The 22,666-nt window shown below is 47.4% G+C and overlaps 1 protein-coding gene across 3 annotated transcripts in view; it reads right to left on the bottom strand.

Annotated features, from left to right (window-relative positions):
- Positions 1 to 22,666, bottom strand: part of setd2 (SET domain containing 2, histone lysine methyltransferase) — a 125,492-nt gene that overhangs the window by 71,213 nt on the left and 31,613 nt on the right. For all 3 annotated transcript variants that reach the window (XM_055664695.1, XM_055664696.1, XM_055664697.1), the window contains exons 2-4: positions 22,066 to 22,185; positions 15,841 to 15,856; positions 5,154 to 9,835 (exon numbers count right to left, since the gene is read on the bottom strand). In XM_055664695.1, the coding sequence (XP_055520670.1) occupies positions 5,154 to 9,835; positions 15,841 to 15,856; positions 22,066 to 22,185 (4,818 nt within the window). The remainder of the gene's footprint in view (positions 1 to 5,153; positions 9,836 to 15,840; positions 15,857 to 22,065; positions 22,186 to 22,666) is intronic.

The following is a 22,666-nucleotide window of genomic DNA, read 5'->3' as shown; positions in this document are numbered from 1 at the left end:
ATCAAGGGGTATGGGGAGAAAGCAGGCACGGGTTATTGATTGGGGACGATCAGCCATGATCACAATGAATGGCGGTGCTGGCTCGAAGGGCTGAATGGCCTCGTCCTGCACGTATTTTCTATGTTTCTATGTAAAAACCTCTCTGAACAAACAGTGTGAAGATCCAAAACACTGACAGTACGATGCTCGAGACCAGGGAAAGGTAAATGTGGATAATTTCAGTCCATTCAGTTTATTATCGTCACGTGTACCGAGGTACAGCGAAAAGCTTTTGTTGCGTGCTAACCAGTCAGCAGAAAGACAACACACGATTACAATCCAGCCAATTACAGTGTACAGATACATGATCAGGGAATAACGTTCAGTGCAAGGTAAAGCCAGTAAAATCCAATCAAGATAGTACGAGGGTCACCAATGAGGTGGATAGAAGTTCAGGATAGGATAGGTTTATAGACAATAGACAATAGGTGCAGGAGGAGGCCATTTGGCCCTTCGAGCCAGCACCGCCATTCAATGTGATCCATGGCCGATCATCCCCAATCCGTACCCCGTTCCTGCCTTCTCCCCATATCCCCTGACTCCGCTATCTTTAAGAGCCCTATCTCTTGAGAAAGTATCCAGAGAACCTGCCTCCACCCCCCTCTGAGGCAGAGAATTCCACAGACTCACAGCTCTCTATGAGAAAAAGTGTTTCTTCGTCTCCATTCTAAATGGCTTACCCCTTATTTGGAGGAATACGGGCCTAAAGGAGGCAGGTGGGACGTGTAGATGGGGTATGTAGGTCGGTGTGAGCAAGTTGGGCAGAAGGGCCTGTTTCCACGTTGTACGAGTCGACGTCACTATCAGTGCTGCGTTCAGATGGTGCAGATGATGTACATGATAAGGGAATAACGTTTAGTGCAAGCTAAAGCCAGCAAAGTGCGATCAAGGATAGTCCGAGGGTCACCAATGAGATGGATAGTATTTCAGGACTGCTCTCTGGTTGTGGTGGGGTGATTCAGTTGCCTGATCAAAAGCTCGGAAGAAACTGTAGACAGACACAAAAAGCTTGAGTAACTCAGCAGGTCAGACAGTGCTGCAGAAAAGGAATAGGTGACATTTTGGGTCAAGACCCTTCTTGAGAAACTGTCCCTGAATCTGGAGGTGTGCGTTTGCACATTTCTATACCCTTTGCCTGATGGGAGAGGGGAGAAGAGGGAGTGGCCAGGGTGCGACTGGTCCTTGATGATGCTGCTGGCCTTGTCGAGGCAGCGTGAGGTGTAGATGGAGTCAATGGAAGGGAGGTTGGTTTGTGCGATGGTCTGGGCTGTGTCCACAATGCGCTGCAAAGGTCAGCAAATGGTTTCATGTCTTTTGACAGGTATTATGGTGACAACAGTGTTGAAGAGTGGAGAAACAGGGCAAGCCAAATATTGCAAATAAGGATAGAAATTAGTGGATAACAAAATCAGCATCCATGATAAAAAAAAACAGGTCATCTATCCTGTAGACATAAAAAGCCGGAGTAACTCAACGGGTCAGGCAGCATCTCTGGAGAAAAGGAATGGGTGAAGGTCTGAAGAAGGGTCCGACCCAAAATGTCACCCATTCTTTCTCTCCAGAGACGAGAACTGAGCTACTCCAGCTTTTTGAGTCTATCTTCGGTTTAAATCATCTTTCCTACACAGGTCAACTATCCTTGTCTTCCAGGGGTCCATTTTGACCGTGATCCCTAAACTAAATTCTCGCACTAATGGACCACAGGGGATGGGGAAGAATTGTGTCCGTTGTTGCCGATTGTTCGCTATAACCAAATAAGGGATTTTGTCTAGACACCTAGCAGTCATTCCGTGACACAACAAGTTCAAATACAAAATTATTTATCTATATCTACCTATAAAAGTCTCATCTTGTGTGTCTGTCTGTATGTTTTGTATCTTCCTCAAAACACTACGCGCTAGCACTTCAATTTTTACATATTCGAACACATTATTGCCCACCATGCCATAATCAGGTTCACCAGATTTCATGCTATATTTCAAAAGTTATTGATGATTAAAGCTTTAAAAAAGCCAAATTTAGCACGATTTTTTACTGTTAAAATCCTTCCTGCCAGCTTCCAACACACTTCGATACAAAGTTGCAAGACAGGAACCCTCTGAACTTTTCACCCCAATGGGATGTTACAGCAACAGGAGGGGGAGGGCGAATTGGTATTGCAATTGGAACTGTTGCGGCAGGCAGGGGAAGTGCAATTGGAATATTTTTTTAAGTCCGAAGTGCAATTGGACATTTTTTTTTAAGTCCACTGCTGAAGGGAGGCAGGGGAGTGCTGGAATCTTACGTTGGGGAACGGGTTGCGTTTAGGGACCAGGCCTCCCGTTTGACAGGGACCCAACGGGTCCCAGTTGGTCTAGTAACAGCTAAAACATTTTTTTTTTGTTACTGCAAGCAGAAAATACTAAAGGCTCTTTGTTATATTCATTAATAGAATTGGGCCCCATATCTGAGGAAGGATGTGCTGGCGCTGGAGAGGGTCCAGAGGAGGTTTACGAGAATGATACCAGCAATGAGTGGGTTAATATATAATGAGCATTTGACGGCACTGGGCCTGACCTCGCTGGAGCTTAGAGGGATGAGGGGAGGACCACAGGGAAACTTAGCGAAGTGAAAGGCTTGGATAGTGACAATAGACAATAGGTGCAGGAGTAGGCCATTCGGCCCTTCGAGCCAGCACCACCATTCAATGTGATCATGGCTGATCATCCCCAATCAGTACCCTGTTCCTGCCTTCTCCCCATATCCCCTGATTCCGCTATCTTTAAGAGCCCGATCTAGCTGGATGTGGAGAGGATGCTTCCACTAGTGGGAGAGTCTAGCTCCAGAGACCAGTCTTCGATTCTGACTACGGTGCTATCTGGATGGAGTCTGTACATTCTCCTTGTGACCGTGTGGGTTTTCTTCGAGTGCTCTGGTTTCCTCCCACACTCCAAAGATTTACAGGTTTGTAGGTTAATTGGCTTGGTATAATGTAAATTGTCCTTGGTGTGTGCAGGATAGTGTCGGTGTGCGGGGATCGCTGGTCGGTGCGGACACGGTGGGCCGTAGGGCCAGTTTTGGGCTGTATTTCTAAACTAAACATAGAACAGCACAGGAATAGGCCATTCGGCTCACAACGTTAGTTTCAAAAATCATGCCCAGTTAGGCCTGCACATGATCCATATCCTTATATTCCCTGCATATCCATGTCCCTTTCCCAAAGACTTTTAAACGCCACCAACATATCTGCCTCTACCACCATCCCTGGCAACACGTTCCAGGCACTCATCACTCTCAAAGAGTAAAAAAAAAAAAAACTTGCCCCGCTCATCTCCTCTAAATTGTGCTCCTCTCACTCTAAAGCTATGCCCTGGTGTCTTTGACATTTCCACCCTGGGAAAAAGGTTCTGTCTACGCTATCTATACCTCTCATCATTTTATACACTTTAATCAGGACTACCTTCAACTCTGGCATTCCGGAGAAAACAATCCAATTTTGTGGAATTCTCTGCCTCAGAGGGCGGTGGAGGCAGGCTCTCTGGATGCTTTCAAGAGAGAGCTAGATTGGGCTCTTAAAAATAGCGGAGTCAGGGGATTAGGGAGAAGGCAGGAACGGGGTACTGATTGGGGATGATCTGCCATGGTCACACTGAATGGCGGTGCTGGCTCGAAGGGCCGAATGGCCTACGCCTGCACCTATTGTCTATTATTTTGTTTTTGTTACAAATACCCCCTAACTTGAGTGTCCCCTTCCCTGACTCTTTGTCTGATGAAGGGCTTCGACCCGAAACATCACCTATTCCTCTCCTCCAAAGATGCTGCCTGACCCACTGAGTTGCTCCAGCATTTTGTGTCTAACCCCTAATCTGGATAGCATTCTGGTAGACATAGGCTTTCCGAGTACCTCCATAAATCTCCTCCCAGAGGACACTGGTTAAAGGTGAAAAGATTTAATAGGAATCTGAGCGGTAACTTTTTCCAAAAGGTGGTGGGCGGGTGTATGGAACAAGCTGCCAGTGGAGGTAGCTGAAGCTGGGACTATCCCAACGTTGAAGAAACAGTCAGGCAGGTCCACAAAGGGATATGGGCCAAACGCGGGCAGGTGGGACTAGTGTAGCTTGGAGATGTTGTCCGGTGTGGGCAAGTTGGGCCGAAGGGCCTGTTTCTACGCTGTATCACTCTGCGACTCTCTCTCTGTGACTCGAAAACGGAGGTCTCTCAGTTCTGCCATTATTCTGGCAAATCTCCTCGGCATCTTCTGCAAGCCCACCAGTAAATAAAATGCTGGCTCAAGTATCGAACACAATACTCTTGCTCCACCAGGTACGTTTCACCTACCCAGGGGGTAAATTTGTTGATTCTGGATTTGTACATATTTTTTCGACTGTGTTTGGTTCTGGCATATCTGTTCATCATTAGTTGTTCATAAATAAGTGAAATAAAATTGTTATGTGCTATTAAAGTTGCCAGGGGTAAACGGGACAAAAAAGGGTTGGGACCCAATAGACAATAGGTGCAGGAGGAGGCCATTTGGCCCTTCGAGCCAGCACCGCCATTCAATGTGATCATGGCTGATCATCCCCAATCAGTACCCCGTTCCTGCCTTCTCCCCATATCCCCTGACTCCGCTATTTTTAAGAGCGCTATCTAGCTCTCTCTTGAAAGTACCCAGAGAACCAGCCTCCACCGCCCTCTGAGGCACAGAATTCCACACCCACCACTCTCTGTGAGAAAAAGTGTTTCCTCGTCTCCGTTCTAAATGGCTTACCCCTTATTCTTAAACTGTGGCCCCTGGTTCTGGACTCCCCCAACATCGGGAACACATTTCCTGCCTCTAGCATGTCCAAACCCTTAAGAATCTTATATGTTTCAATGAGATTCCCTCTCATCCTTCTAAACTAGAGTGTACAAGCCCAGCTGCTCCATTCTCTCAGCATATGACAGTCCCGCCATCCCGGGAATTAACCTTGTAAACCTACGCTGGACTCCCTCAATAGCAAGAGTGCCCTTCCTCAAATTAGGGGACCAAAACTGCACACAACTGCTCGGGCGGTTGAAAACTTGGAGCGACTCCTATTTAAAATCCATGGTTTAATTACAGTTTAATTTTTTTTTAAAAACACTCAAATAGTCACCTCTCCGTCAGGTACAAGTTTTCATCAATTAATTCGAAGTAAGGTGGCATCATCGCCAACTTTGACTGCTCCTTCCACCACTGAGAGCTTTTGAATGTCTCCATCTTGCAGATGAGAGTGGCCCACTCTGTGGTGGGCGTTGTGACCAGTGGATGGGGATGGGTGTGGACCTGCTCAAAGTACCGGGTGTCCGCGTCGCACTCCAGGTCCGTGTCCACCTCCTCCGCCTGGGGCTTGTGGCACTCCTCCTCCCGCTGCTCGTCGTCAGACTTCTTCTCCAGCTCCTTGACCCTGGACTCCTTCTCCGCCGTCGAGTCGCTGGCCTTCAGCACCAGGGTGGTCCCCTTGCTGGAGTTGCTGGTGATTTCGTGGGCCTGCAGGGAGCTCACGCCCTTGGGGACGCAGCGCGGGTCGCGGTTGACCGTCTCCCAGTTGTTGTAGCTGGCAAAGTCGTCCGTCATGGAATCGGGTTGGACCTGACCTTGAGCATCCGAGCCGGAGATGTCTTGAACCAACTGGTAGCTATTGTAGATGACCGATTTGGCGCTCAGCCTGGGGTCCCAGTAAGCTGCTCTGTTGCCGTGCCAGCTCTCGCTCCTGTTTGGCAGGTCCGCCTCCTCGGTTTGGAAGCGGTACTTGCGGTACAACCCGTAGCTGCTGTCTGGCTGCTGACAACTGCTGCTGGGAGCTTCAGCCTGAGCCGGGTCCCAGTCCAGGCGTTTCAAGTACTCTGGGCTGCGATATGATCTCCGCTCCTGGGCCTGCTCTTGGGGCCACGGGGCAGCCTGCCGGCTGTCCGGCTTCTCTCCGGCACCCATCTCCACCGCACGAAACGGCTGGGCGCTGTTCTGTGCCGCCGTTAAACCAGGCAAGTGGCCGCCGGCCGATTGCTGGTGCCTCTCCGCCGTGGCGGCCGTGCTTGCCGACTCCGCCGAGCCAAGTCCCTCGCTTGTGGGAGGGAGCTGGTTTTGGACGAGGGGGAACCTCTCGGGTTGGCTGGTGCTGTCGGCCTTGTCCGTCGACAACTGCTGCTTGCAGCTCTTGTGGCTCTCGCTCACCGGTGAAAGTTGGCTTGAGGAAGCTTGGGGTTGCTCCTCCGGTGCTGGCGGTGGTGATGATGAGGGGGAGTGGATCCCATGAACGACGTCGCCACCCTGACCAAGGTCACCGTCCAGTACCTGCGGGACACTCCCAAGTTCAACACCATTTGGCTGATGTCCCTGGCTGGGCTTGCTGCCTTCCATGCCCAAATGCCTCTTCTCTTGCTGATTAACTCGAGTAGACGAGGACGGAGAGGACATCAGGACCCTCTCCTCCAAAGTCAGGGTGGAATTCTTCGGGACGATCACAACAGACTGCAAGCGGTTCCTGGGGACGCTGCCATCGTCCGAATCCGAGCTGGTTTCACTCTCCTCGCTCTCCTGTTCGCTGCTGCTCTTGGCATCCTCTGAACACTCTCCGTTTCCGGAGCTCACACTGTTGCACTCGACCTTCATGCAGCTACTGTCGCAGTCGGACTTGGTCTTATAACTCTGGGAATTGCGTTCCACTTCATTCGAGCTGGTAAGGTCGGCCGGGCTCAAAGGCGGCGGACCTTCAGTCACCATCTCCACAATTAAATCGTCTTCCGTCCCTTCCTCGTCTTCGGAGATGTCCATGGATGGCTCTGGCTCGACCTTCACGGAACTGTCCGGTCTGGCAATGAAAGAGGTCTCTCCGTTATTTGACGACGGGCTCTCGATCTTCACCGCTGCAGACTCTTTAGCTTCGGAATTAAGGCGACTCGCCAAATCCATGTAGAGTCTAACTTTCTCGACCGAATCCCAATTCTGGTGGCTGGACATGGCATTCTGTAGACTCACGCAACTGCTAAAGCTATTTGTGTTGTAATACAGTTTATCATTCCTCAGTTCAGAGCCACCTCCTTCATTGACGTGTTGACTGTCCACCGCTCGGCTTTCCGTTGGCTCTCTGCCCGTGAGTTTCACGTCTCTCGTGCAACCTTCGGGGTCGGCTGTGATGATCACCGTCTCTTCCAAGCTGGAGCGGGAGACGGATGTGAACTCACCCAGGTTGGGGTAGACCAATATCTGTTCCCTCTTGGTGTAGTGTGAAGGGTGAAATTCCTCCACTTTATGGTGAGCCGAGTACTGGACCTCATCTGGGCTGGAATACGGCGGCGTCTTCAAAGTGTTATCCATGAAACGAGGTGGGGACGGCATGTCATCTGTTAAGTCACGAGACGAGACCATCAAAGTAGTCTCACGCTGAGATAAAGCTTCATGTTCTTCATCTGACTCTGAGCAAGATGCAGCTTTTGCCCGAAGTCCGTCTAGTTTGGAACTAGCCGTTTCAACAGTGGGTCTGAAGAGGCAACACGCCCTTGAGCAATCCGACGTGGGATATGGGGAAGTGCTGACGGAATTGTTAGGTTGGTGGTTAAGTGAGGAACAAACATGGTCTGATCGATGAACATGTTGTGTTGTCCCCGACTCGCGCAGTTCAGCAACTTCACCAAAGTCATCGTTTGACTCGGAGAACAAAGTCCTTCTTAATTCCCTGTCAGACGGAAATAGAGGCAAAGTCCGTATCTTATGCGGTCGAGAACTCGACACATTTATTCTCGCCTTCCGATCTGACCGACTGCATTCCCAAGGGTCTAACTCGGTATCCGGATCAGAAGAGCCCACTTTAGTTAACGTAATTTCCAAAGAAGGATGCGACTCCGAATGGGACGGGGTGATGACTGAGTTCTTATCTGACCGACTGTTTGCCCACGAGTCCAGTTCAGCCTCCGCAGAATCCATTGCAACCACCTCCGCCTCACAAAACGCACTGGATTTAGCGCGAGAGCGCGTCACCATTACGTTCTTCTCCGACGTGCTGTTGGCCCACGAATCCAACTCTGGTTCGGAAAAGTCCATTCTGACCACCTCCATTTGATGACAATTGGTAGATCTAGAATTATGCGGAGATGTCCGTAAATTAATATCTGGCTTGAGACTCCGAGAATCGGCTTCCAGCTCCGGGGAATCGCCCGGAGTAGCTCCTGTGCCGCAACAAGTGGAAATCTGGGAATGAGATGGAGCTGCCTGGGAGTTACTGTCGAGCTTGGAACATTTCAAGTCCACCTCTGGTCCTGGGGAGGCCTTCTTTAATGAACCCTCATGGCAAGAGATTGGGGATTTGGAATGAGATGAAGTAGTCCTCAGGTGGCCCTCGGATTTGGAGAGCTTCCTGCAGTCCGATTCCAGATCAGACAAGTTGGTTCGGGCCGCCTCAGCTTTATGACAGGAAGCCGATGATTTTGAATGACACAAAGGGATTTTTGAATGACAGTCAGATTTGGACAATTTTTTAGAATCTGGCTCTAGTTCGGAAGAATTAACTTTAGAGCTTTCCGAGTCGACACACGACGCAGGTACCCTCGATACTTTAGAATGAGACTTAGTCCTTCTGGTCTCTCTCTCTGATTCAGAGCAGGATGATGTTGCCCTCACATCTCTATCTGGCCGTGACTGGTATTTCCTCAAATCTCTGTATGATTTAGAACGCAATGAAGTCCTTCTCAGGTAATTTGACCGCGGGTGATACCTTCTAGAATCTTCCTCAGAATCAGAACAAGAGGAAGCTTCTCTTAAATCGGCGCACAGTTTGGTTCGGGAAGATTTGCTCCTTTCCGAGTGAGGGGAACCGCGGCGATGTCTGTCCTTCTCGGAATGGTGCGAGCTCCTCGACCAGTCTGACTTGGAGTAGGAAGGAGGTGCCCTTGAATCTCTGTCGGAGCGAGATCGAGACGAAGTCAGCCTCTCTTCTCTTCCATACTTTGAGTGGGATGAAGTCCTCCTTGTATCTCGATCAGACTTGGAGCGGCCACTGCTTCTCCGGTCTCGCTCGGACTTGGAATGGGAAGGCACCTTTTCCACCTCGTCGGTTCTGGAAGCCACTGGATGTTTCTTAACCTCTCGACCCGATTCAGCATTCTTCGCCTCGTGCGACTTCAAACTAGGCGACTTCCTCAGCAAATCCACCTCAGAGTCAGAGTCGGCCGAGACTGCTTGCACAACCTCCTCTGCCTGAACAACTTTCGTCGGTTCCTCATTTCCAGAAGACGAGGAGGCATTCCTGAACTCCTCCTCGTTCTCTCCTTTCCCAAGGTGGGCCGTGCCGAGATTCTGAATGGATGGTTTTGTTTCATCAGCTGCCTTTATCATAGTTTCGGTTCCTCCTGAACACAATGTCTTGATGGACGTGTCCATTGGTTCCTCCACTGATGAGCTGCACTGCTCCCTGTCCGAGACGCTCAGAGGTTTGGCTGCATCGTTCAGATGCTTCTTCTTGAAGTGCACCTTGCTCCATTCCACCTTCGACTTGGGCGACGGCGATTTTGCAGTCTCCGGAACGTCGGCAGAGTCCGAATCACTTTTACTATCCTGGCTCCCTCTCATGGACAGCGGGGGCAATGACGGAGGTGAAGTCTTGACCTCGTCCAACTCGGACCCAATGGCACTTTGGAACCTATTGCGCAAAGTCTTTGTCACGTTGAAGGTGAAAGACACCTTCTGACGCCCCTGGTCCTCAAGGTTGACCTTGGCCTTGGTGCCCTTCGGGAGAAAGCGACTGCAACCTTTCGATGCTTGGGCCTTGAGTGCACTCAATAGGGATAGATTGTCCGATTTGACCTGGAATGGGATTGGAGAAGCTTTAGGTACGGTTTTTGCAAAGTTCATATTAGTACAAACAAATCTCTCAATTAAATGCAAATCAAAGCAACCATTTTTAACATTAGAACTAAAGTTAGGCGGTTTGGTTTTTTCCTTTTTTCTTTTATTTTCCTTTTATCATTTTGCTTTTTTTATATACAAGTTTTCTTTTAAACATTTAACTATATTTATATAGAGACCGGGGGAGGTCTATATTCAATGTGTATTTTGACACTGGAATCATATTTAGGTTATACCTGTTATTAATGTAATCCTGATCCCTATGTATCAATATCATTGTTAGGTTCATCACTATTCTTTTTTGTTTTTTTGTTGTTTTTGTTTTTGAAAAAAAGCTAATAAAAAGATTTTAAAAGAAACAAAGAAAAGAGCTAAAGTTAGACAACACAGACTGTCATATCCGTCCGGCACAGGGTACAGAAGCTTGATAGCACACACCACCAGACTCAAGAACAGCTTCTTCCCCTCTGCTATCAGGCTTCTGAACGGCCCTTCCATAAGCTAGGGTGCTGTCCCATTCACCTCTACCCCATTGCGGACATTGGACTTTGTCTGTGGAACTGGTGCGCTACAATGCTGAGAACTATATTCTGCGCTCTGTATCTTCCCCTTTGCTCTACCTATTGTACTGGAGTTGACGATTATATTTATGTGTAGTATTATCTGACCTGATCGTGTAGCATGCAAACTAAGCTTTTCATTGTACCTCGGTACACGTGACAATAATAAACCTCAATCTGTAACCATTATAAATGGTTCTTAAGAAACCTTAAAGTCTCTAATTATTGGAAATCTATCAAAATGAAACTTAAAAGCAACAATTGATCAAAGATTTTATGTAATCTTTGAAAATATGTTCCACACTTATATCAGCCTATACATACATATATATATACACACACACACACTCACACACATATACACACACACACACACACACACACATATACACACACACACACACACACACACACGCATATACACACACACACACACACACACACACATACATATATATACACACACACACACACACACGCATATATACACACATATATATACACACACACATTTATATATATATACACACACACACACACACACATACACACACATATATACACACACATATACATATATACACACACATATATATATATACACACACACACACACACATATTTTAAAAAATAGTGTAATAATAATAATAATGTCTATTGTAGTTCAGAGCTTATTTGAGGTTGTCGTGTTTAATAGCCTGATGGTTGTAGGGAAGAAGCTGTTCCTGAACCTGGACGTTACAGTTTTCAGGCTCCTGTACCTTCTTCCCGATGGCAACGGTGAAATGACCATGTGGTCAGGATGGTGTGGGTCTCTGAGAGGAATAGGTTGGGTAGATGCACAGAGTCCCTTGCCCAGAGTAGGGGAATCGAGGAGCAGAGGACATAGGATTAAGGTGGAAAAGATTTAATAGGAATCTCAGGGGCAAGTTTTACACACAGAAAGAGTGGTGGGTGTATGGAACGAGCTGCCAGAGGAGGTCGTTGAGGCTGGGACTAGCCCAATGTTTAAGAAATAGTTAGACAGGTTGAGAAGGTGCAACTCCAGAGCCAACATGGGAGATCCCTTCCACCCCAGCAACGGACTGTTCCAGCTGCTACGGTCAGGCAAACGCCTCCGTTGCCATGCTGTGAAAACGGAGAGGATGAGAAGGAATTTCTTCCCAGAGGCCATTAGGACTGTAAACTCCTATCTCTCCAGGGACTAACTTTACTGTATCAATTTACTGTTGTGTACTGTCTTTTTAAAATTGCTGTTTTTTTTCTGTTTTCTGCCCTCCCTCCCACAAATATGTCGTATGTGAATATGTGAATCTGTTCCATTCTGTTTGTAGTTTGTTTGTTTATTTTTTGCACAATTGGCGAGCATTGTCACTTTTCATTTCACTGCACATCTCGTATGTGTATGTGATGAATAAACCTGACTTGACTTGGATAGGACAGGTTTGGAGGGATACGGACCAAACACAGGCAGGTGGGACTTGTGTAGCTGGGACATAGAAACATAGAAATTAGGTGCAGGAGTAGGCCTTTCGGCCCTTCGAGCCTGCACCGCCATTAAATATGATCATGGCTGATCATCCAACTCAGTATCCCGTACCTGCCTTCTCTCCATACCCTCTGATCCCCTTAGCCACAATGGCCACATCTAACTCCCTCTTAAATATAGCCAATGAACTGGCCTCGACTACCCTCTGTGGCAGAGAGTTCCAGAGATTCACCACTCTCTGTGTGAAAAAAGTTCTTCTCATCTCAGTTTTAAAGGATTTCCCCTTTATCCTTAAGCTGTGACCCCTTGTCCTGGACTTCCCCAACATCGGGAACAATCTTCCTGCATCTAGCCTGTCCAACCCCTTAAGAATTTTTTAAGTTTCTATACGATCCCCTCTCAATCTCCTAAATTCTAGAGAGTATAAATCAAGTCTATCCAGTCCTTCTTCATAAGACAGTCCTGACATCCCAGGAATCAGTCTGGTGAACCTTCTCTGCACTCCCTCTATGGCAATAATGTCCTTCCTCAGATTTGGAGACCATAATGTTGGCCGGTGTGGGCAAGTTGGGCCGAAGGGCCTGTTTCTACGCTGTATCACTCGATGACGCGCCATCTCTAAAACTTCCAAATATCAAGAACACCACTGTAGTTTGTCAATTATCTGCCTCATTGCGGACATTGGACTTTGTCTGTGGAACTGGTGCGCTACAATGCTGAGAACTATATTCTGCACTCTGTATCTTCCCCTTCGCTCTACCTATTGTATTTGAGCTTGACTGGATTGTATTAATGTAAAGTATTGTCTGATGTTTTGGTTTTGTTTAGAGATACAGTGTGGTAATAAGCCCCTCTGCCCATGCAACTGCAGGAGATGCAACAACAAATAGGCCTTTCGGGTGAAGCAGCAACATGGAAGGATGAGTGGGTACCTCACTGAAAAATGAAAGGCCTGGGTACAGTGTATGTGGAGAAGAAGTTTCCACTAGTGGGAGAGTCTAGGACCAGAGGCGGAAGCCTCAGGATAAAAAGATAAACCTTCAGAACGGAGATGAGGAGGAATTTCTGTAGCCAGAGGGTGATGAATCTGTGGAATTCATTGCCACAGACGGCTGTAGAAGTCAAGTCAATAGATATTTTTAAGGCAAAGAGGATGTCAGGGGTTATGTGGTAGAGGCAGGAGAATGGGGTTGAGAAGGAAAGATAGACCAGCAATGATTGAATGACGGAGTAGACTTGATGGGCTGAATGGCCTCATTCTGAGAGTAGAATTTATGAAATCTCTTGACTTCTAATCTAGCATACTGCATTCAGGGCGCACAGTGTGGTCTTCTCTGCATTGGAGAAATCAATAGCAGTTTGCAGTGTTGTTTTGCTGTGTGCACGTGATCCATCCACAAGACTTGTCCCCGGGTTTGCTAGAGCTCTCCACTCTGATTCTCCATCTCACTTCCACAACAACCCTGCCCTGCCAGTGGCCTCCCGCACGGCTACGTCCTTCCTGAGCTCAGACGACAACACCTCGTCCTTCTTCTGAGCAGTGCAGCCTTCCCAATTCAACATGCATTAAGAGAACTCCAGGGTGCACTGTGGTGCAACGGTAGAGGTGCTGCCTCACAACTCCAAATCGCCCATCGTCGTTCTGAAGAAGGGTTCAGACCCGAGACCTAGTGAGACCACACCTGGAGTATTGTGTGCAGTTTTGGTCCCCTAATTTGAGGAAGGACATTCTTGCTTTTGCGGGAGTGCAGCGTAGGTTTACAAGGTTAATTCTCGGGATGGCGGGACAGTCAGATGTTGATAGAATGGAGCGGCTGGGCTTGTATATTCTGGAGTTTAGAAGGATGAGAGGGTATCTTATTCAAACATATAAGGTGATTAAGGGCTTGGACACGCTAGAGTCAGGAAACATGTTCCCGATGTTGGGGGAGTCCAGAACCAGGGGCCACAGTTTAAGAATAAGGGGTAAGCCATTTAGAACGGAGACTTTTTCTCACAGAGAGTTGTGAGTGTGGAATTCTCTGCTTCAGAAGGCAGTGGAGGCCGATTCTCTGGATACTTTCAAGAGAGAGCAAGATTGGCCTCTGTAAGATAGCGGAGTCAGGGGATATGGTGCGAAGGCAGGAACGGGGTACTGATTGTGGATGATCTTCCACGATCACATTGAATGGCGGTGCTGGCTCGAAGTGTCAAATGGCCTACTTCTGCATCTATTGTCTATTGACCCGGGTTCGATCCTGACGATGGTGCTTGTCTGCACAGAGTTTGTACGTTCTTCCCGTGACCCGTGGGGGTTTTTTCCGTGATTTCCGGTGTCCTTCCACACACCAAAGGCGTACAGGTTTGTAGGTTGGTTGGCTTGGGTAGTAGTGTTAATGCGTGGGGATTGCTAGTCGGTGCGGACTCAGTGGGCAGACGGGCCTGTTTCCACGCTGTATCCCAAAACTAAATTTGTGTTCCATCCTAATCTCAGGTGCAGTCTGCGTGTGGAGTCTGCACGTTAACCGCAAGGGTTTCCTCCCCCAACCCACAGATGTGCAGGTTTGTAGATTCATTGGCCCTAGTGCGTAAGGAGTGGATGAGAAAGAGGGATAACGTTGAACTAGTGCGAGCGGGTGATCTATGATCAGTGGACGAAAAATGCTGGGGAAACTCAGCGGGAGAGGCAGCATCGATGGAGAAGAGAAGCCGGCGACCTTTCGGGTCGAGACCCTGCTTCAAGGTGATCGATGGTCAGCATGAATTGGTGGGCATGTTTCCGTGCTGTATCTACAAAACTAAAAGAAGCATTCTTTCTGTGTGTGTGTGTGTGTGTGTGTGTGTGTGTGTGTGTGTGTGTGTGTGTGTGTGTGTTTGTGTGTGTGTCTGTGTGTGTGTGTGTGTGTGTGTGTGTGTGTGTGTGTGTGTGTGTGTGTGTGTGTGTGCGTGTGTGTCAGTGTGTGTGTGTGTGTGTGTGTGTGTGTGTGTGTGTGTGTGTGTGTGTGTGTGTGTGTGTGTGTGTGTGTGTGTGTGTGTGTGTGTGTGTGTGTGTGTGTGTGTGTGTGTGTGTGTGTGTGAGTGTGTGTGTGTGTGTGTGTGTGTGTGTGTGTGTGTGTGTGTCTGTGTGTGTGTGTGTGTGTGTGTGTCTGTGTGTGTGTGTGTGTGTGTGTGTGTGTGTGTGTGTGTGTGTGTGTGCGTGTGTGTGCGTGTGTGTGTGTCTGTGTGTGTGTCTGTGTGTGTGTGTGTGTGTGTGTGTGTGTGTGTGTGTGTGTGTGTGTGTGTGTGTGTGTGTGTGTGTGTGTGTGCGTGTGTGTGTGTGAGTGCGTGTCAGTGTGTGTGTGTGTGTGTGTGTGTGTGTGTGTGTGTGTGTGTGTGTTGTGTGTGTGTGTGTGTGTGCGCGTGTGTGTCAGTGTGTACGTGCATGTGAGTGCGTGTGAGTGTGCATGTGTGTGTCTCTGTGTGTGTGTGTGTGTGCGCGCGGGCGTGTCAGTGTGTGTGTGCGTGCGTGTGTGTGTGTGTGCGTGCGTGCGTGTGTGCGTGCGTGTGTGTGTGTCAGTGTGTGTGTGTGTGTGTGTGTGTGTGTGTGCGCGTGTGTGCGCGCGTGCGTGCGTCAGAATTGGCCAGTTTACTGTTGGTCACCCTCAAGGGTAAATCTCAGGAATCAGCAATGGGAATTTAGGAGATGGTAGAGAATTTGAACAAATGGTAACATAAATGATTTCATGCAGCAGACAATAAAAACATCCCAACAATAAGAGGGCAGGAGGGTTGGAGGAACTTAAAAAAAAGGATGAGGCAGATGAAAGGCAGACAAATTGACTGGATTAAATTTGACTGATTCCTTCCTCTATTCCCACTGTAGGATTAAGTTGCAATTAACTGAACAGGTCTAAAAGACATACGACAGACGAAGAACTGAACGTTTAAATCCTTACTGAATTCTCGTCTTCTCTGTTGCCGATGACGAAGCAAGCCATGAAAGAAAAGAATAAAACACAAGGTTAGAAACTTATTTTAATACTTTAATAGCTTAAGAAAGTTGGACAGGTACATGGATGGGACAGGTTTGGATGGATACGGACCAAATGTGGGCAGGTGGGACAAGTGTAGCTGGGACATGTCGGCTGTTGTGGGCAAGTTGGGACGAGGGGCTTGTTTCCACTACTATATGGCTCTGTGACTCTGAGACAAAACAAGGAACACCAAACACAGAGGGAGAGATTCATTGTATAACACAGATGACTTGGCTAAGTCACTCATTGTTCCAATGGTGCCCTCAAGGGAACAAAGTTTCTTCAGGTTGCTTTGAGGGGACGGTAATGTAGTAATATTATGGTAAAACATTCATTAGCAAACTCCAGGGAAGGAAATGCTGGCTGCCTTTCTATCTGTAAAGGGAGCAGAGAAGATTTACGAGGATGTTGCCAGGACTCGAGGGCCTGAGCTATAGGGAGAGTTTGAGCAGGCTAGGAGTCTATTCCTTGGAACGCAGGAAGATGAGGGGTGATCTATAGAGGTGTACAAAATCACGAGGGAAATCAGGTAGACAATAGACCATAGGTGCAGGAATATCCCATTCGGCCCTTCGAGCCAGCACCTCCATTCAATGTGATCATGGCTGATCATCCCCAATCAGTACCCCGTTCCTGCCTTCTCCCCATATCCCCTGACTCCGCTATTTGTAAGAGCCCTATCTAGCTCTCTCTTGAAAGTATCCAGAGAACCTGCCTCCACCGCTCTCTGAGGCAGAGAATTTCACAGACTCACCACTCTCTGTGAGAAAAAGTGTTTCCTCGTCTCCGTTCTAAATGGCTTACTCCTTATTCTTAAACTGTGGCTCAAGGTTCTGGATGAACATAGGTACATGGTAGGAACGTAGGTAAATGAACATAGCCTCTTGCTTAGAGTAGCGTAAACTTTTTGCCTCCCCAAGTCAGAAAAATCAAATACTAGAGGACAGCTTGAAGGTGAGTGTGGCAAAAGCTAAAGATATGTGGGGGCATTTTTATTTTTGGTTCTGGACTCCCCAACATCGGGAAAATGTTTCCTGCCTCTAGCGTGTCCAAAGTCTGAAGAAGGGTTTCGGCCCGAAAGGTTGCCTATTTCCTTCGCTCCATAGATGCTGCCTCACCCGCTGAGTTTCTCCAGCACTTTTGTCTACCTTAATAATCTTATACGTTTCAATAAGATTCCCTCTCATCCTAAACTCAAGAGTGTACAAGCCCAGCCGCTCCATTCTCTCAGCATATGAGTCCCGCCATCCCGGGAATTAACCTTGCACTCCCTCAATAGCAAGAATGTCCTTCCTCAAATTAGGGGACCAAAACTGCGCACAATACTCCAGGTGTGGTCTCACTGGGGCACAGGTCGGAACCCTTCTTCAGGACGACGATGATATATTTAAACAATATATCGCCAAACAACGGCGATATATTTTCTCAAGATTCCAGCACCTGCAGTTCCTTGCGTCTCCGTGAAGACTTTACTTGACTTGCTGATTACCTGAGCAAGATATTCAGTTGCCAGCAAAATTATAAAGACCACCGCCATAATAGGACAACTAAAAGTGGAGAATACATGGCTTTTTTAAGGCAATGTTGGGTCAGACAACCATAAGGTCATAAGTGATAGGAGCAGTCTTAGGCCATTCGGCCCATCAAGTCTACTCCGCCATTCAATCATGGCTGATCCATCTCTCTCCCAACCCCATTCACCTGCTTTCGCCCCATAACCCTCGACACCAGTACTAATCAAGAATCTATGGTGATCATCATGGATAATCCCAATCCCCCACACAGATGTAATTGTCACCCAGGAATGACAGGACAGCATTCCTAATGTATCAGGGTTCTAATGTTTACAATTCATTTGGATGATGTACGTTTCCAAACTCTTCATCCAGACCCGAGTGTAACTGTATTATAATTACATTAAAAAATGTGCTGCAGAAATGTACCACGGTTGCTGACACTGTCTCCCTTCCCCACAGCTTCTAACATTGAGGACTGGGCATTAAACTGATCTCTTTGTAAGACAACTGCTTTCACTATGCCAAGGCAAGATGCTGAAGTCACATGCAGGCCAAGACTTATTAAAAGTGTCATATTCTCTTTTCAAAGGACATTAACCAGCGAGATGGAACTCAATAGCAATCAGCTGCTGCCTACAAGAACCAAGGTTCATCGAGGAGGCAGCAAACTGAAGAAGATTATAGTTGCAGCTGAGCTTTTAGTTTTAGAGATACAGCGTGGAAACAGGCCCTTCGGCCCACCAAGTCCACGCCATCCAGCGATCTCCTGTACACAACCACTATCCTGCACACTAGGGACAATTAATAAAAAATATATATATATGCCAGCTAATTAACCTACAAATCTGCGCATCTTTGGAGCGTGGGATGAAACCGGAGCACCCCTGCAGAGTTTGCACGTTCTCCCTGTGACCACATCCACCAACATCCCAAAGACGTGCGGAAGGCATTGCAGAGGGTGGTGAAAATTGCCCAACGCATCATCGGTTCCACGCTCCCCTTCATTGAGTCTGTCCAAAGCAAGCGCTGTCTGCGGAGGGCACTCAGCATCGCCAAGGGCTGCTCTCACCCCAACCATGGACTGTTTACCCTCCTACCATCCGGGAGGCGCTACAGGTCTCTCCGTTGCCAAACCAGCAGGTCGAGGAACAGCTTCTTTCCGGCGGCTGTCACTCTACTCAACAACGTACCTCGGTGACTGCCAATCACCACCCCCCCCCCGGACACTTATTATTATTTATTCAAATCATTTGCTATGTCGCTCTTCCAGGGAGATGCTAAATGCATTTGTTGTCTCTGTACTGTACACTGACAATGACAAGTAAAATTGAGTCTGAATCTGAATCTGAATCTTGTGAGTAAATTGCCCCTAGTGTGTCGGGAGTGGATGAGAAAGTGGGATAACATCGAACCAGTGGGAACGGGTGATCGATGGTCGGTGTGGACTCGGTGGGCCAAAGGGCATGTTTCCATGCTGTATCTTACAACTAAACTAAGACAAGTTTGTAGTTCAGGCAGGTGCTATAACACATTTAAAATACTCTTGGACAAGTACATGGATAGGAAAGATTCAGAGGGATATGTGGCAAATGTTGGCCACCGAGACCAGCATAGATAAGGCACCTTGGTCAGCATGGGCGAGATGGGCCGAAGGACCTATTTCTCTGCTGTGGCTCCGTGACAGGAAGCATTCATTTTAACAAATTAAAACATCAAGTCGTCTCCAGGTTAAGATGAAACTAAACAAGTTGTTGAGTTACCAGACATCCTGCCTATACTCATGTTACTATTTTTATGAAAGATTTATGATGGGAATTGGCAAGAGTCATGCTTTTGTTTATAAAGCCCTGCAGTGCCTCAAAGTGGGGCGGCACGGTGGTGCAGTGGTAGAGCTGCTGCCTTACAGCGCCAGAGACGCAGGTTCAATCCTGACCTCGGGATGTGGCTTCGGTAAAATTCTAAATTATCCCTAGTGTGTAGGATAGTGCTAGTGTACGGGGTGATCGCTGGTCCGTGCAGGCTCGATGGGCCGAAGAGCCAGTTTCCACACTGTATCTCAAAAGTTTCAAGTAAGAATTTAGAAATAGAGAGTAATTATCTTTGAAAAGACACAAAGTGTTGGAGTATATGTTTAAGAAAGAACTGCAGATGCTGGAAACATCAAAGGTAGACAAAAATGTTGGAGAAACTCAGCGGGCGAGGCAGCATCAATGGAGCGAAGGAATAGGTGGCGTTTCGGGTCGAGACTGATGTGGGGGTGTGGGGGTGGGGGGGGGCGGGAAGAAGAAAGGAAGAGGGGGAGACAGTGGGCTGTGGGGGAGCTGGGAAGGGGAGGGGAAGGAGGGAGAAAGCAGGGACTACCTGAAATTGGAGAAGTCAATGTTCATACAGCTGGGGTAAGTGCTGGCATAACTCAGCGGGGTCAGGCAGCATCCATGGAGAACATTGATAGGTGACACTTAGGGTCGGCACACACATCTTTGGTAATTATGAATCAGTTCAAATGAACAATAATTGTGTTGAGTTGTTTGGTTTGTTGGTAGGATTGATATCAGAAAACAGAACAAATCCATTAACAAAATGACGGGCACGGGAATAATGCCCTTGCCATTCATTAAGCCTAGACTAGCACTTCCCTCCACTTCAGTTCCCGAAGATCACTTTTAGGGCTAACTTCACGAGCAAACATATAGAGTGAACATATGACGCCCGACTTACACGCCCCATCTCCACTAGTCCCACCTGCCTGCGTTTGACCCATATCCCCCTAAACCTATCCTATCCATGTACCTCCTGAACATTCTAAAAGTTATTATAGTACCAGCCTCAACTACCTCCTCCAGCAGCTCGTTCCATGCACCCGCCAACTTTTGTGTCAAAATGTTACCCATCAGGTTCCTGTTAAATCTTTCCATCCTTACTTTAAACCTATGTCCTCTGGTTCTCGATTCCCCTACGCTGGGTTAAAGACTCTGTGCATTTCCCCAATCTCATGATTTTGTACACATCCGGGTAAATAAAGTTAAGACCCATATTCGTTTTAAAATTATTTTATTTACTTTTAAATCCCTAAGTGGTCTTGCCCCGTCCTACCTATCTGAGCTTCTTCACCCTTATTCACCCTCCCGCTCTCTCAGGTCAGATGATCAGCTGCTCCTGATTGAGCCAAAGACAGCGGAAGCCAACCGTGCCTTTGTGTCAAATTGTGGAATATTGCCTCCACGTTAAACAGGCCCCTTCTCTAGCTGTTTTTAAATCTTTCCTGAAGACATCTATTCTCCATACTTTGTAGACCTGAGGTGTCGAATTGCTCTGGTTTCTTTATTTTGCTTGGTTTTGCTGCGTTGTTTGTACTTGTGTTTTATGTTTTTTAATTTATTGTTTGGATTTTTGTATGTAATTTATGCGCCTCGTGTTAGTTGTATGTTCTGTTGTTCTGCCTGTTTTATGATGTCTTGCTTGTTTTCTTTTTTCTGTACAGCACTTTGGTCAGCTTTGGTTGTTTTTAAGGTGCTTAACAAATAAAGTTATTATTATTATAACCCTGGAGTAACTCAGCGTGACAGGCAGCATTTCTGGAGAGAAGGAATGGGTGATGTTTCAGGTCGAGACCCTTCTTCAGGCTGTTCTTCCGATAGCAATTAATATTTATACAACTTTATAGAAATAAATGCAGAAAAGAAAAATGCCAGGGCTCTTCACATTGTTCTAGGTTTCATAAAGTTTGAACATCCATCCCAGTTTGCCATCCTGTGTCCTTTACCTCATTTTAGACATTGGACTTTGTCTCTGGAACTGTTTAGTTTAGAGATACAGCGCAGAAACAGGCCCTTCGGCCCACCGAGTCCACTCCGACTAGCGATGCCCGCACACTAACACTATCCTACACACACTAGGGACAATTTACATTTACACCAAGCCAGTTAACCTAAAAAAACATGTATGTCTTTGGAGTGTGGGAGAAAACTGGAGATCTCAGAGAAAACACACGCAGGTCACGGGGAGAATGTACAAACTCTGTATAGAGCACCCGTAGTCGGGATCGAACTCGGGTCTCTGGCGCTGTGAGGCAGCGACTCTACCTCTGCGTCACCGACCTGCCCGTTATGCTGCAATGCTGAGAACTATATTCTGCACTCTGTATTTCTCTCCCTATGCTCTACCTATTGTACTTGGGTTTGACTTGATTGGTACTTATGGTATTAAGAATAATGAGTAAGGCATTTAGAACGGAGACGAGGAGACACTTTTTCTCACAGAGAGTGGTGAGTCTGTGGAATTCTCTGCCTCAGAGGGCGGTGGAGGCCAGTTCTCTGGATGCTTTCAAGAGAGAGCTAGATAGGGCTCTTAAAGATAGCGGAGTCAGGGGATATGGGGAGAAGGCACGGGGTACTGATTAGGGATGATCAGCCGTGCTCACATTGAAAGGTGGTGCAGGCTCGAATGGCCAAATGGCCTACTCCTGCACCTATTGTCCATTGTCATAATGTTATCTGATTTGAATAGAAAGCGTGCAAAACAAAGCTTTTCTCTGTACCTCGGTACAGGTGACGATAATAATACTCAAAGCAGAATTAGAGCGTCACACATGGGAAGTCAACGGAAGAAAAAAATAAGCCGTCCATCTCACCCCATTGCAAGCAAGTCTCCCATGGTCTGAGCTTGGAGAGGCGTGGAGAGTTCTGGCGACATCTGTAGTTCAGTCCAGCCTTCCCTCGTGGGCGACGGAGGGAGTGGGGAGGCATAAGCCCTGAGGAGAGAGGAACAGAAAAAAAGTTGTTACAAAAAAAGGCAGACAGACAACAAATGGAATGTGACAATGGACCACAAGCAAAGCCTTGCGCATCACAGCACTTTCATGCTTCATAGTACAGCACAGCACAGGAACAGGCCCTTCGGCCCACAATTTCTGTGCTGTCATGAACATGATGCCAAGATCAATCCGTATCCGAAGATAAACAAAAAATGCTGAAGTAACTCAACGGGTCAGGCAGCATCTTTGGTGGAGAAAATGGATAGCTGATGTTTCACTTTGGGACCCTTCTTCAAACGAGACCCAGAATATCATCTATCCATTTTCTCCAGAGGTGCTGTCTGACACGTTGAGTTACACCAGCATTTTGTGTTTATCTTTGGTATAAACCAGTATCTTCAGTTCCTTTTCATTACCTGTCCTAAAATTCCTTGGGGAGTCAATATCACCAACAACATCTCCGGCACCACCCACATTG

The sequence above is a fragment of the Leucoraja erinacea genome, chromosome 43, assembly GCF_028641065.1.
Source record: "Leucoraja erinacea ecotype New England chromosome 43, Leri_hhj_1, whole genome shotgun sequence".
In the NCBI taxonomy this organism is placed as follows: Eukaryota; Metazoa; Chordata; class Chondrichthyes; order Rajiformes; family Rajidae; genus Leucoraja; species Leucoraja erinaceus.
The sequence above is the reverse complement of the archived record's forward strand: the minus strand, read 5'-3'. Positions and strand labels throughout refer to the sequence as shown.